The 13,322-nt window shown below is 37.1% G+C and overlaps 1 protein-coding gene across 1 annotated transcript; it reads left to right on the top strand.

Annotated features, from left to right (window-relative positions):
- Window positions 1–11,173: 11,173 nt before the first annotated feature.
- Window positions 11,174–12,951, top strand: LOC118488932 (uncharacterized mitochondrial protein AtMg00860-like). The gene is made up of 3 exons (XM_035986367.1): window positions 11,174–11,293; window positions 12,391–12,775; window positions 12,917–12,951. Exons 1-3 carry the CDS (start codon window positions 11,174–11,176, stop codon window positions 12,949–12,951), a joined length of 540 nt encoding a protein of 179 aa, XP_035842260.1.
- Window positions 12,952–13,322: the final 371 nt, after the last annotated feature.

Raw genomic sequence — 13,322 nt, 5'->3', positions numbered from 1 at the left:
TAAATGATGGGTAGTTTGGCAAATATACACTTTGTTTTATTTGGAACTATTATTATTTGACCCGAGTTAAATCGAATAGCTGACCCGACCCGACCCAAAACATAGCCTAGGAATTTTTTTTGGGTCCCATCACTTTACGCCCCCTTGTAACTTTTGGTCATACTCCGCCACTGACAATAATAACGATTTTAGATTCCCAGATTCTTGAATCAACGTCGTATGAAATATCACTTCTGGGTTCGTACGAAGATGTGGCTTCGTAAATTGCTGAGTTCGTATAAAGACGTGGCTTCGCAAATTGCTGGGTTCGTACAAAGATTATAACATGGGTTCGTACTACTGTGTTAATCCTAGGTTCGTACTATGTATTGAAAAAAATCAGCTACGTACAAACACATGCAGTTTTGTGGAAGTGTGTGGGTTGGTGACAAACATGTGCATGTTTTTTAAACAGAAAATTACCAAAATAGCCAAGAAAAAGTTTAACTTACCAAAATAGCCACCTTATGAGTCTTTGGAGAGGGGCATCACGGATTCAAATGCGCGGGATGCCCACCCCTCATGCGTCTTTAAATATGGAAGTGACACGTGTATCAATGATTAGGTAGACTCCTCCAATGCCTCAGCCAGACTCATCCAATGTCTCAGGCAGACTCATCGAATGCCTCAGCAGACTCATCTAATATCCAATGCCTCAGCAGACTCTTCCAATGCCTCAGCCAGACTCTTCCAAATATTTTAAGAAAATACTTTAAAATATTTTAAAAAAATAGTAAAAATATTTTTTTAATATATATTTTTTAATTTAAAAAAATATTTTTTAAATTATATACGTAAAGTATTTTAAATTTATATACGTATAGTATTTTTTAAGTATTTTAAAGATATCTTTACGTAAAGTATTTGTTTTTAATTTTTTTTATGTATTTTTGTTAAAATTAGCCAAGATATCTTTACGTGTATAAATTTAAAAAAGTAATTTTTTTAAATTTAAAAAAAATATTTTTAGTATTTTTTTAAAATATTTTAAAGTATTTTCTTAAAGTATTGGAGGAGTCTGGCTGAGGCATTGGATGAGTCTGCTGAGGCATTGGATGAGTCTGCCTGAGGCATAGGAGGAGTCTGCCTAATCATTGAGACACGTGTCACTTCCATATTTAAAGACGCATGAGGGGTCTTGAAAGAGGCATCCCGCGCATTTGAATCTGTGATACCCCTCTCCAAAGACTCATGAGATGGCTATTTTGGTAAGTCAAACTTTTTCTAGGCTATTTTGGTAATTTTCTCTTTTTTAAAACCTATGGCTTCGTAAAACTAACCCTATCTACATAACCATGCATGAAATATAACAGATGTTGGCTTCGTACAAAGTTTATGTATTCTAGCTTCGTACCAGAATTCAAGCGTGGCCTCGTACGAAGCTACGACTTCGTACCAACACTTTCAGCGTCGAAATTTCACTTTTCGATCGGTTTTCTCACAAATTGAACACATAAAACTTCGAATTTTGTTTTGAAACTTTGGAGGATTAATAAAAAAATGGTTTTCGCACATAATTTCAAAAATTCAAGCGTTTTTATCTGTTAAAATCGTGTAGATCTGAGTTTTAAGATGTAAAACGTGAAGAAGAGGAGTAGAAGGATGAATCTTGATGCGATTCAGCTCCAGTTTTGATGAAATCTCGTGTCTTTAATCCATGCAATTGATCTCCCGCTATGATACCACTTGTGGACTCGTTTCTGGATCGATTTCGAATAACCGTCGATTGCGAAGAACACACGTGCGAAATCCGTTTACATGTGTGGATCGGACACACGAACATAATTAAACGATTATTCGATTGATGATATAACAAATACAAAAACCGCGAATCACCTCGTAGAGCTTTCTCTCTCTAGTTTCTCTCTCTAACTTCTTTAAATGAGCAAAACCTCTCAAAATCTAACATAACACCTCTATTTATAGGCAAGACATTAAGAAAGTTCTCCTTAATTACAAGTTTGCCGCTTCTTATTTATAATAGACTTTTCCCTAATTAAAACATTGTAAAACCTTGTCTTGATATGTTTTGTGCTACGATTTGAAATTGACGGAAGTAATAGACATACTACATTCACATTCCTTGAAATATCGCACGAGTAAAGATTGAGAAACCGAATGAACGAACACGATTATCTTTAAGCGATTAGCGATGATCGTAGTAAATCCTAAGCTTGAATCAAACGTCACGAAACACTACAATATTATTACATAATATTAATTATTGTACTTTGTTGTGTTGCTGTTTAAATAGGATTCCTATAAGAATACTTAGGGTGGTTGGTTATAAATACTAGTATTAATTCTTTTCCTTAATCTTCTAGGTATAAATAATTCACTGATGGATATATTTATTTAGTCACTTATACATCGTTTAAATACATTTACCTTAACGTAAAAAAAATATATATATGTATAGTTAACTCATTCAGTTTCCCAAAAACGAACAGCACTGGTTTACATTTTATATTATTTGTACATTATATATATAGGAAAAGTGTATTGTACAAAATGGTTTAACGTACGCTACGTACGCGATGTGAAATCGCATGTGATAATTTTGATGAAATCGCATATTGGTTTTTTTGTAACAATTTCGCATGTGATAATTTTAATGAAATCACATGTTGGTTTTTTTGTAACAATTCCGCATGTGGTAATTTTGATGAAATCGCATGTTAAAAAACCAACATGCGAAATTGTTACAAAAAACCAACATGCGATTTCAATTTGGGATGAAGATCCAACGGCTGAGATGATCGCGTACGTAATGTAGGATAAGGGCTCTTGTACGTTAACCTAACTCTCTCTCTCTCTCTCTCTCTCTATATATATATATATATACACACACATAGGATGAGGATCATTACAGAACACTAATTATTGCGAGAACAAAAAGAACAACTTTAAATCACTAGATTTTATGATTTAAAGTTCATATTTTTAAATTTTATATTTCCTACATTCGTATGTATATTATATATGCATGGAAAACCTTATATTTTTATCTATACTTAGCCAACGTACATGTAGGTAATTTAACCTACACAGAATACATATATGTGTAGGTTATATAAAAAAATGAAATTTTTTCATATTTTGTGTTAAATTCTAGTGTGCGAAAAAATAAATCTTTCATTTGTAACATTTTCCTTACTCTTTAGGTTTTTAGAATTGAAAAATTGGGTGATTTATATTGTTCTGCGTGTTCTTGCAATATTTAGTGTTCTGCATAGAACATCCCCTATATATATATACATAGAAAAAGTGTAACCTTATCGCATGTTATAAAAAGGGAAATGAAATCGCATGGCTTGAAAATGCAATGAAATCGCATGGTTTGAAATCCCATGCAAATGAAATCGGTGAAAAATGGCTAGCATAGGGTAATGTGAAAAATGGCATGGGGTGTGTAGATGGACAAAATCGCATGTGGAAAAATGGCTAGCATGGGGTAATGTGAAAAATGGCATGGGGTGAGTAGATAGACAAAATCGCATGTGGAAGATTGAATATCGCATGTGAAAAAATAGCTAGCATGGGGTAATGTGAAAAATGGCATGGGGTGTGTAGATGGACAAAATCGCATGTGGAAGATTGAATTCGCACCAGATCATACGGCTGGAATGATCACGTACGTATCGTACGATAAGCCCTAATGTACGTTTAACTCTTTATGGATTCCCTTGTAATTAAGTTTGGTGGCTATAAACCAAAATAGAAAAGAACTAAAATAAATGTTCGTCTTCTTCTCTAATCCACGAACTGAGTTTCTCCCCCCCCCCCCCCCCCCCCCCCCCCAAGTATAAAACTTGCAGATTGTGCTTGAATTCGTATTCTTAATTAAAGTTCTTTATATAGTTATATTGGTTTCAATAATTATAAGTCATGCGAGTAGGGGTGGATTCTAAAAAAGAGATCGATCTAGAAGACCAAAATCAAAATGAACAGGCAACTTTATTATCTTTTTTTTCCCCATATATTGGTGTACTAGGTTCAGTTCAAACATAGTGGTTGCCAAAAAAAGAAATCAATAGTTATAAACCCTCTAATTTAGACAGCTTATGGACAACGAAACAACTACAATCAGCCGAAGATTTAACATGGTTACCTTAGTCGTCAAGCGAGATGGATATGAGAGCAATGGGTTGCGGCTTGATGATGATCGAACAATGCGTGTGCTTGATGAGGCTCAAGGTTTATCGGTTGTCGGTATGACGGTAGCGAATGGCAGAATCGCAAAGCCAATCGATGTGGTGGTGGTGCTCAACAGATTTGTTGCGACTCCAACTAGTCGAATTGCAGGCGAGATGGACCGGAAGGTAGATTCGAACAGGTGGTCGGCTGCGTCGCTTTCGTATGCACACTTGAAGGTTTACAGAAGGGTTGAGTGAAGCTGAGCGACTAGCTTTTGAAAAGGTGTCGTGTAGGAAACAGAAGGGTGTGTATACTTTTACATTTGACAAAGAATCATATATAAGAGTACTAACTGGTCCCTTTAATTATGCTAACAGTACTAACTGAGCTATTAATTTCTTTTAACTAAAAACTCCTTTAGAGACCTACAAACTAACTAGCTTAACTTATAAATTTAGACTAGCTGTGTACACCTCGCCGATGGACGCGGGTACATCGTAAACATTGAATATAAGCCTACGTTTATATGTAAAATATGATGTGAAATTATTTAATGAATTCACATTCGCTTTATACTTAAGAATATACGTATTAAACTTGTCGACTAATTAAGTTTAGACACACTACCGGTTTCATCTTGAACCCTCACATAAACCTTGAACCTGAAATATATAGACGATGTTTTATAAAATTAGAAAATCATTCTAAAAATAATAATAACATCAAACATAAAGCAGTTAAATAATATTCCTTTCACGCTTCTTAAGTTTCAAGTGCTTATTTATCTCTACGATGTGATTAGGCACTCATATTCCAACAAATAATCTCTCATTTAGTGTCAACCAAAACTTCAATCCATAGCTTATACACTAACCTATACAATATAAAATATAAAATAGGTGTTTATTAACCGATAAACTTCAAGTACCCAAAAACCTTCTAAATTAGGTCATAATCTAATGATTCACTAAAAATGCTTTAGAAAACCATGAGTTCTTCAAAACTTCAGTCCATATCGTATACAGAAACCTATATGCAATATTTGCTTATTTAAATAAACACCACCATGGAACACCGCATATGACCGCTATTTACATAAATTATGCATGATACAAAAATTACCGCTATCCCCTATAGCACCGCTATAATCTATATATCATATAGCGGGCCTTGACCGCTATTTGATTTTGGAGCGCTATGACTGCGTAGCTTTGAACCAACACTCTTAACCTCACATGCCCTTTGAAAGCTCGCAACTTACTTCGTGCCTAATAACAACCAAAATCTTTGTATTAGCGTATTTAAAATGCAATGATATGACAGTTTTAAGCAGAGTTTACCAAGAAACGCCGAAAAGCTGCCTGAACCTTAATGGCAGCAACTTCTTCTTTGGATTAACCTTAAAAACGTCTAAAAGTTGTTGTTGCTGCTACACTTGAGATATAACCAGGTACGCTTGGATTAACCTTAACATGGTTGATGATTAACATAAACTAATTAAAAACTCCATGATATGCAAAAAGACATGTATAAGTAAGTTTGGTTTCATAAGGTCAAACGATTGATTTTATAAGACTACCTTGTATACTGCTCCAAATCCCCCTTGCCCAAGCTTTTTAGCTTCATCTAAAGAATTTGTGGCTTTCTCAACCATGGAGTATTTGAGGTTCAAGCTACTACTGTTCACGATCTTCAACATCTCCGTGTCGTTAGAACCTAGAACATTTAATAAATCAGAACCTAGAACATTCATTTTTTTCTAAATTTGGTAACCATATTCAAGATAATCAAAACAATAAACCCATATAAATGTGTCTTCAAAAGTCAAAAGTTGATTTTTCAAGTATAAATGTATAATCAAGAAAAAAGTGAATCCTATACCTCCATGACATGATCCGAAGGAAATGGCCAATGACCCTGCAACATAAAAACAAATTTGCTTCATTTATTAGGCAACGAAATCATATGTTCTGATATTCTTTTAAGGATAAATATATTGACATATATGCCCATGATGAGCATTAACATAATAACATCAGTGTCATGATTGTCAAGAAACGTTACAGCTCTTGAAGGCCACCATCCCATTACACCTGGGGGCTTTCCTTATGCGTCACGCAAACGCCAAAGTTGCCCCTTAAATAAAAAAACATTTAAAAGTAAAAGACCACTAAATTGATACTTTCAAGTAAAGTACACAGATAGTTCCTATGGTTTCCCAAATCTTTTGGAATTGGACTCTTGCTTTCCAAAAGTACATGGATGGTCCTTATTGTTTGCATTTGTTAACGAATTTAGTCCCCAGCTTTTTTTCTATAAGTACATGGATAGTCCATGGGGTTTGCACTGTAACGCGTTTGGTCACCAACTTGGACCCGTTGTAACCTTTAGATTTGTTGGTTGGGCACTAAATAAGTTAAAAAGTGCAAACCATAGGGACAGTTCATGTGTTTTTGAAAAGCTAGGGATCAAATCCAATTTTTTGCGAAAATTCGCTTATTTGATCATAGGGACTAAAAGCGTCAAAACGACCAAAGTATGCATATGCGTGCATATCTTACGTTCTGACCATATCCGGACATCCAAAAATTTTTGTAATCACTAAAATAATGTATTTTAGTGATGGGAATGCATAGATACCATTCGTCGCATAATTTGGTTCGTTTTCTCATCCGTTCGAGTTTCATCGTAATTAACCGAAAAACGCGATTGTATGACCAAACAAACCGACATCCATGATATTTCCAAGCATATTTCAAGTCCCCTATGCTTTAACATCCTTGTAAAGCCTTGAAATTGGGTTAACAGGGGTTAAACGTGTCGAAAAACAAGTTTGGAACATGCAGGGGCCTGTTTTCCAAAATTAGAAACTTCTTCCCAAACTGACTGGCAGGTTGCGACAGAATCACCTGTCTGGGTCACGGGGCGTGAGAGCTGGTGCTGGGCAGAAACCAGCTTTTCTTGAAAGCTGCTAAATTCAATGGTTTTGGCAGTTTGTTTCTTTGGTTAAGGACCAAGTAAATTGTTCTCCAAGTCCCCTAATCAGGTCCTAACAAGTGTATGGTTGAGATTATTCCTTGATCACCACACAAAACACTTGGCAAGATCACATTCATCCTAGAACACTATAAATACCCATGATCTTCAACCCTCAAACTTGCTCATTTCCATTTTCTTCTCTCTAAAGCTCTGATTTGAGGCTACCACACATGTTGGAGGCTTTATAACTGAGTTTTCTAGTCATCTTCTTCATCCTAGAACACTTGTAAGTGTTCTTCCTTGGCTTGTTTATTTATTTCAAGCTAAAAGTCAAAGAGTGTTTGACTTTCAGCTTTGACCATGATTTGGTCAAGTCAAAGTTCAATAGAACTTTGCAACGTGAGCGTAATCACGATGGTTATAGTCCCTTGCGACTATACCTACTGATTACCTCCTTGACTAGTCGAAGTGACGAGTCAAAGTTTCGGTCAAAATGTACGATTATGTGCATTTTGCGACGAAACTATTTTCGGGTATCAAAACACTTTGTTTTGATATCAAATTAGTTTTCTAACTTAGTTAAACATGTTTAACTCGTCACTTTTAGTTAAGTGCTTATTTAGGGTCGTAAGTCAAGCGGTCTCGACAACCGCTTAGACTTTCGAACCCGACTCGTTTGCTCGATCATTAGGATCCGACCAAACATATCTTGTGGCCATAGTTATATAGGGAATAACCTTCCGTGGTTATACCATATGGTCACTTCGTTTGATTAGTTGTATGATAGGTAGTTTATATGCCTTAGGAAAATGACCAAAGTGCCCTTTTTGCGCATAATTTCAATTAAGCATATGTGACCTAAATTTTGACACTTAAACTCATTATGCAACATTATTAAGCATGTTTAGGCATATAAGACTTATCATAGGACTGGTTACACCATCCGAACGTGCAATTGCGCAAATGACGCGTTAAAGTAGGGTAAACTACCTTAACGGGTCATAACGGGTCAAAAGCACTTAGGATTGATTTTAAATCAGAATATAGGCTTTGTTAAACCATATCATATGAGTTCCAACACTCTTTGGTTTACAAGACCTCATTCTACCCGATCTCTCGATTTAAGTCCCGATTTATTAACATAGTGATTCCATACTAGGTGCCACTTGATTCCTTGATTTCCCGAGCTTTGTCAGTTCACTTAATTGAGGATACTTGCAATCTCAAGTGAGTATATAGTTCCCCTATTTTATGCTTTCAATTGTTTTGGGGTGATTCATATGTGCTAAAACGATTTCAAGTTTTCAAAAAATAAGTACCATGGTTTATATTAAACACAACGATTTCAATAATGTGAACGAACTTGTTAGGGTGTTGATACATAACATGAATGACATTCATTAGCTTTGGCCAAACTGACCAGTAGTATGTTATGGTACCATAGGATCTGACAAATCCCGTTATCAGACTATCACCATGGATTTGGGGGTAATGTGGGTAACGACATAATCTGTCATTTTAACAAACCCTTTGGTGGTTTGTTAGTCAATTAAAGATACCCTTTGGTGGTATAGACGAGTCACACATGTTTAAATGTATTAAAAAAGACGACCAAAAGTTAGTTTTCACAATTAAAACACGGACTATCGAATGATGGTTTATAACACGAACGATGGAATAATGGTTTATGACAAGGACGATTGAACGATGGTTTATAACACGAACGATGGTTTATGACAAGGATGATTGAACGATGGTTTATAACACGGACGAATTGAAAAATTTGAATGATTGTTTTTTATAACACGAAAGATTGATAACACGAACGATTGATAACATGTTCAATTGAATGATTGGTTTATGGTAAGTGATTAGATAATGGGACGGGTTTAATGTGATAAAAGCATGGTAGATACGCCGCTGGTACTTTTTATATATAAGTGCTTTTATCATATTACATTCCGTGGCGTTATTTAGTTCACTTGGAAAAATGATTTCAAATGATGTCACGCAACGATGTTTACTAAATGATATAAACCATACAAGTTTTCTCATGAGACGATTTACAATTTGGTTTACAAAAGCAAATGTTTTGGTCAAGATTCTTGGCAACGAGGTTTTATAACCTTTAACCAACATGTTTTAGTTGGTTAAATTACATTGCAATACCAAACACTTTTCGATACAAGGTTTTTTCAATTATCGACTCTAGTAGTCGTACGAGGTATTGCATTATGTATACAAGCCGTGAATTTGACACACTCACAAAACCTATGTACTCGTCGACATTTTTATGCTGACTTTCTTTTCACATATGTTTTAGGTGTTGTTGTTTGATGAATATGATGCATGCAAAACATAGGATTGGACGAAGGCCTTAGTGACATAAAAAATGAAAGACAATTTTCTTATGTTTTTCTTTTAATTTCAAGACAATGTAACAAACTAAAATTTAATCAAACGAAACTTCAAATCCATGTGTTGTGAAACAATGATTCTGTTACTACACTCCCCGACGTTTCCGTCGTGGTTTGTTGTTTTACGTGGTCGGGGTGCGACAGATTGGGTGATGTAACCCATATGCATTTTTGTTTTCTTCACAAACAATTATGTAACAAGTTGTCATGATATATATAAAAACTCGGTGATTATCTTACACGTTATTGTTTATCTCTTTATGCATGCCTGATTGCTTGTATGATTTGATTTATATGTTTGGTGGATTATTTGGTTGTGTATATATGTGTGTGTATATATATATCTATTCTTTTATTATATAGCTAATAAAAGTATGGTGATATCCGATAAATACCTAACCGTATTGTGTTGTGTTTTGTAAGAAACATGGCCCCCAGGAGAATGGTGAATACCTGAGGTTCAGATCAACCTCCACCCCTCCGATGCCGAGGATTGCTGAGGAGCTAAACTCTCTTCTGGAAGAACGGATTTCTGAAGCCATCGCCCAGTATGAGGCGAACCCTGCTGAACACAGTGGCGGTACAGGAGGTACTGGCCGAAACGATTATGGTGATTCATTTGGAGGAAACCTTAACCAAGGTAAAGTCAAGTTGATTTGCTACAATTTAATGAGACTTATGAACGGTCATTGTCTCATTATTTGCTCATTCATGAATCAGTTGTATAAATTCCATGTTGCACCTATAAGCAGTTTCTAGACTACAAGCCACTGAATTATGACGGAACTAGAGGTGTAGTGGCTTTAGTGCGTTGGACGGAGAAAACTGATTCCACGATCCGAATGAGCAAGTGTACCGTAGATCAACAAGTTACTTTTGTTACCGGTCTATTTGTTGATGAAACCCTGACTTGGTGGAATTTGCAAGTTCAAAGTTTGGGTGATGACGCGGCTTATGGTATGTCTTGGGATGACTTGAAGGAAAGGATGAGGGAGAAGTAATGTTTGCGTGCCGAACTTCAGAAGTTGGAGACCGAGTTCTGGAATTTGGCCATGGTTGGTGCAGACATTGTAGGGTACACTTAAAGGTTCCATGATCTCTCGAGAGTGATCCCTTATCTTGTGACTCCTGAATTTAAGCGCATCCAGCGTTATATTTGGGGATTGGCTCCAAAGATTCGAAGCATGGTGACGTTGGCAAACCCTGCAATACTCAGGCTGTAACTCTGGCTGTCAGCCTTACTGAAGATGCTGTTAGAATGAAGAAGTTATCATTGAAGATAACTGATAAACTGGAAATGCATGCTGAGTCGTCTGGTGATAAGAAAAGGAAACACTCGAGCCTTAATCAAGTAACCCGCAACAACAACAAGAACTCTAATAACAACAAGAAACGTGAATCAAACCCGCCCCGAGTGGCAAAGATGTTTGCTGCTGCAAACGAAACTGGAGTTAAGAAGTATCTGGGCAACCTACCCAAGTGTGATAAGTGCAGGTGTCACCATCTGGGTGCTTTCCATGGGCCAAAGTGTGAGAAATGTGTTAAACTGGGTCATCGTACTGAAGATTGTGGTGGAAAAGGGAACGGAGGTGGAAATTGAAATGGTAATGGAAATGGGAATCGCAAGGGTAACAGTGCAGGTAATGGAAATGGGAATGGTAATGGCACTGGTAATCGGAATTGAAACGGGAATGGACGTAATCAAGGATTTTATGGATGTGGTACTAAGGAGCATTACAAGAAAGATTGCCCGATGGAGAACAACGCTCACGGTCGAGCATTTGTCATAGGAGCAAGGAACGCCTACGGAAACCCTAACGTGGTCACCCGTACGTTTCTCGTTAACAATCACTTTGCATCCATACTATTTCACACTGGTGCCAATTTTAGTTTCATGTCTGTGGAATTTAAATGTATGCTTGGAGTTGAATCTAGTAGATTAGATATTCCTTATTCCATAGATTTAGCCGATGGTAAACTTGTCAAATTGGGTGAAGTTGTTAAAGGATGTTCGTTGGAACTTGGAGAACGGAAATTTGATATTGATCTGTTACTCGTCTAGTTGAGAAGTTTTGATGTTGTATTTGGCATGGATAGGCTATCCAAGAATAGAGCCGAAGTCGTTTGTCATGAGAAGATCATTCGCATCCCACTTGCAAATGACGAAACACTGATAGTGCATTGGGAGAAACGTGACATGCCCCTGCGAATCATCAACTGCATGAAGGCCCAGAAATGCTTGCGAAAAGGATGTGTTGCCTTTTTGTTACATGTGGTTCCGTAGAGACAAGTCGAATTGCATATTGACATGATTTCGGGCGCTGCTCCTATAGCCAAGGCATCCTATCGACTTACGCCATCTAAAATTTAAGAATTATCCACGCAACTCTAGGAGCTGCTGGATAAGGGATTCATAAGGCCAAGCTTCTCTCCTTGGGGAGCTCCAGTGTTGTTCGTAAAGAAAAAGGATGGAGCACTTTGGATGTGCATTGATTAAGGAGAGTTTAACAAGCTCACTCTCAAGAATTGGTATCCACTACCGAGGATCGACGACTTAATCGACTAGTTGCAAGGATCGAGCTATTACTCCAAGATCAACCTTCGATCTGGCTATCATCAGTTGAGGATTCAGGAAGAGAGCATACCCAAGACAACGTTCAGGACACGTTATGGGCACTACGAGTTTCTCGTTATGCCATTTGGATTGACGAATGCACCGGCAGTTTTTATGGCTTTGATGAATCGCGTATGCAAGCAATATCTCGATAAATTTGTGATAGTATTTATCGACGATATTCTGATATTTTCACGAACGAAGGAAGAGCATGAGCAACATCTGAGGACCATTCTGGAACTACTGAAGAAAGAGAAGCTATACGCGAAATTTTCGAAGTGCGAATTCTGGATTCGCGAGGTACAGTTCCTTGGTTTTGTTGTGAATGAGAATGGTATTCATGTAGACCCGTCAAAGATTGAAGCAATCAAGAATTGGGAAGTGCCCAAAACTCTGACCGAAGTACGACAGTTTCTGGGATTAGCGGGCTACTACCGAAGGTTTATTGAGATTTTTTCCAAGATTATTCAACCGCTAACTTCCCTTACACAGAAGGACACAAAGTTTGACTGGGGAGACAAACAAGAAGAAGCCATTCAACTTCTCAAAGACAAGCTATGCGATGCACCGATCTTATCGCTGCCTGAAGGTACTGATGACTTTGTGGTGTACTGTGACGCTTTGCGTCAAGGTTTGGGTTGAAAGTGATCAAGATTATTCTGAAGAAGTTGCCAAAAATCAAATGCCTTTGTTGGGAATGATTATGATTGTGAGATTAAGTATCATCCAGGAAAGGCGAACGTGGCAGCAGACGCTTTGAGTTGAAAGGAACGGGTATCTCTGGAATGAAGACTTAAACCTAACATCCCGTTTGGAAGTGGGAGAAAATATCGATGGACTTTATAACGAAATTACCCAAGACCCCTATAGGACACGATATGATATGGGTGATAGTTGATCGATTGACCAAGTCTGCTCACTTCCTGACGATACGGGAGAAGGATAATACTGGAAAGCTTGCCGAATTGTACCTAAAGGAAATTGTGGCACGTCATGGAGTGCCTATTTCAATTATTTCCGACAAAGATGGACGATTTGTATCAAGGGTCTGGCAATCTTTTCAAGAGGCCTTTGGATCTCAACTAGATCTAAGCACAACCTTTCACCCGCAAACCGACGGCCAGAGCGAACGAACC

This window comes from Helianthus annuus, chromosome 17 (genome assembly GCF_002127325.2).
Source record: "Helianthus annuus cultivar XRQ/B chromosome 17, HanXRQr2.0-SUNRISE, whole genome shotgun sequence".
NCBI classification, from domain to species: Eukaryota; Viridiplantae; Streptophyta; class Magnoliopsida; order Asterales; family Asteraceae; genus Helianthus; species Helianthus annuus.
The sequence above is the reverse complement of the archived record's forward strand: the minus strand, read 5'-3'. Positions and strand labels throughout refer to the sequence as shown.

What these genes read in the sequence shown, in the direction of transcription:
- LOC118488932 (XM_035986367.1), top strand. Translation starts at nt 11,174, where the DNA reads ATGGTAATGGAAATGGGAATCGCAAGGGTAACAGTGCAGGTAATGGAA. An exon ending in TCAAGGATTTTATGGATGTG is followed by an intron (nt 11,294 to 12,390) that starts GTACTAAGGAGC and finishes TCACGAACGAAG; the next exon opens with GAAGAGCATGAGCAACATCT. An exon ending in GATCTTATCGCTGCCTGAAG is followed by an intron (nt 12,776 to 12,916) that starts GTACTGATGACT and finishes AGTATCATCCAG; the next exon opens with GAAAGGCGAACGTGGCAGCA.